The 2,626-nt window shown below is 33.4% G+C and overlaps 1 protein-coding gene across 1 annotated transcript; it reads right to left on the bottom strand.

Moving 5' to 3' along the window:
* Nucleotides 1-860: 860 nt before the first annotated feature.
* Nucleotides 861-1,784, bottom strand: LOC141516879 (olfactory receptor 10AG1-like). The gene has a single exon (XM_074227838.1). It carries the CDS (start codon nt 1,782-1,784, stop codon nt 861-863), a length of 924 nt encoding a protein of 307 aa, XP_074083939.1.
* Between the last annotated feature and the right edge of the window lie 842 nt (nt 1,785-2,626).

The following is a 2,626-nucleotide window of genomic DNA, read 5'->3' as shown; positions in this document are numbered from 1 at the left end:
AGATATGAATATAATGAATTACAAGAGATAATATGCATCTTTTGATTTCATATTTTGCTGTGGTTTCCTTTGCAAAGGATAATTATCTTTGAGAAATAAAAATAAGATAACCTATCCATAATGGAAAAATGGAGGAAAGAGAAAGGAAAGTAAATGTCCATCACCTGAAGCATGCCAAATAGTGGGTTATGAAAATATTGTAAAGTTAGCACATTTTTAAAAGGAAGGATGACATAGGACATAAAAGCAAGGAACTGAGATCCTTGAGAACAATATAAACAATACTTTTTACAATAAACTAAACTCAAAAAGCTACTGCAGGTGAGTCCAAAAAATTCATTAACACGGCAAATCATAGCCTTGGCAATCATGATGTCTAACTACCTTGTTATAAAAAATGAAATAAATTATATTTTGGTTTAATTTGATTCTTTCATTTAAGATAAAAGGCAATACACAGATCAATATAATGGCATAATTCCAAGATTGAAAATTCTTCTTGGCAAACTTAAGAATGCAAAGATAGCCTCAGCTTTCAGCATATTTTTAAGATATTACATAATGCTGACCTAATATATTTAGCTACTTACCGTCTGAAATCTTACTTTCACAGGAAAAATAATGACAAAATAGGTGTTTGAAAACAGAAGAATTTTGCTCTTTAAACGATGTGTATAAACTATTATATTCATGACTGAAATGGAAACAGATATTTGAAGAAGTTGAGAAGCTGGAAATGATGGTAGACAATTTCAAAGACAGAGTGGACAAAAGAAGGAAGTACCTCTCTGGAGCAACTGTGAAACAAGTGGATAGAAAATATTGATAACTAAATTTACTTCAGTCCTTCAAGAACATGTTCATTTAGACAATATTTTTTTCATTGCCATAATGACATCCCTGTTCCTAAGGCTGTAAATAAGAGGGTTAAACAAAGGTGTTATACTGGTGTAGGAAAGAGAAAGCATTTTTTCTATTCCTGCCATGTAACTGGTCTTTGGTTTTAAATATGTAATCATACCAGATCCATAAAATAACCCCACTACCATGAGATGGGACGAGCAAGTTGAGAAGGCTTTGGATCTTCCCATTACAGATGGAAGCTTTTGGATGGTAATGAAGATTCTAGTATAGGAGTAAAGTATCAACAGAAAGGGAATAAAACCAAATAAAACAACATCACCATAGACAGAAACTTTACTCCAAAATACATCCCCACAAGCCAACTTCATTAATGTTGGCATATCACAGAAAATGTGATTAAGTACATTAGAATCACAGTAGGGTAATGAGAAAACCTGGTATGTCTCCCCTATCATGATGGGCATCCCACTGATCCAGGAGGCAATCACTAGCTGGACACACACCTTGTGATTCATAATAAGAGTATAATAGAGTGGTTTACAGATGGCCACATAGCGGTCATATGCCATCACAGCCAGGAGAAGACTTTCAGTGATTACCAGAATAAGAAAGAAACAAAGTTGAGTAGCACAGGACAGCAAAGAAATATTTCTGTTCTGAGTCCAAAGGTCTGACAGCATTCTCGGAAGAATCACTGATGTGTAGCAGATTTCCAAGAAGGCGAAATTGCCGAGGAAAAAATACATGGGTGTATGGAGAGTTGCATCATAATTTGTAAGAAGAATAATGAGTCCATTTCCAATCAGGATATTTGTGTAAATGACTAAGAAAATACCAAATAAAATCTCTTGAAAATTAGGTAAATCTGAGAATCCCAAAAGAATAAATTCCTTTACACAGCTGAGATTTGCTTCTGCCATTATTTCCATGGATTCTTTCTCTGGAAATACTGAATTCAGTATAGACAATTCACTTCCCATTGTATGGACTGTCTCTACTCTGTAAGATGAGGATGTTCATTACATTACACATAAATTAAATTACTTTTTATGTCTGGTGATTTAACTTTTAACTTCTTTGACATTCTGCCCCAAGTATTGTACAACCCTGATATTCTATGGTGCATTTAAGCTCCTATTCAACTCCAAGGTTTCAAATTTCATTATTTATTATATATTATACTATTCTTAATGTTAATAATGTCCTATGGACCTATACTATAGCTTCATTTTAAATAAAAATTTACTGAATAATTGGAGCACATCAGATTTAAATGTGGAGCAAAATCAAAAAGCCATAATGGCATTGATAAACAAGCTGAAACTTCAAAAATTTGTAGTAGAATGAAACAAAAAATATTCTTTTTATTCATTTAAAATTCCAAAGTCTTGAGAAAAGGCACCACATGTGTAAAGTGGTGGTGCGTGTCAGTTGTTTTTGACTTATATTTGACTCAAAATGATGGCATTTGGGATTGTCTTGACAGAAATACTGGATGTTTGCTTCTCTAGTAGCTGCTTTTTGAAATTGCTCAGGGTCATGAACAGGAAGTTTCTGGGACTGCATTTGAACTTAAGTAATTTTGACTCCAGTTTACAGTGGCCTATTCAGTGAGCCACTGGCAACCTCTTGTCATAAGGAGCAGTTCTGTCCAAATTTGGAATGTCATTACCATCAACTCTTATAAATAATGGGAGTTAGATAATGAATGTAAAAAATTTTGACTCTCCTTTGGTAGAAGAAAAGTCTATTTTTTTCTTTT

Source organism: Macrotis lagotis, chromosome 3, assembly GCF_037893015.1.
Source record: "Macrotis lagotis isolate mMagLag1 chromosome 3, bilby.v1.9.chrom.fasta, whole genome shotgun sequence".
Classification (NCBI taxonomy): Eukaryota; Metazoa; Chordata; class Mammalia; order Peramelemorphia; family Peramelidae; genus Macrotis; species Macrotis lagotis.
The sequence above is the reverse complement of the archived record's forward strand: the minus strand, read 5'-3'. Positions and strand labels throughout refer to the sequence as shown.

Excerpts from the sequence above, each read along its gene's own strand:
- LOC141516879 (XM_074227838.1), bottom strand. The coding sequence starts at position 1,784 with ATGGCAGAAGCAAATCTCAGCTGTGTAAAGGAATTTATTCTTTTGGGA.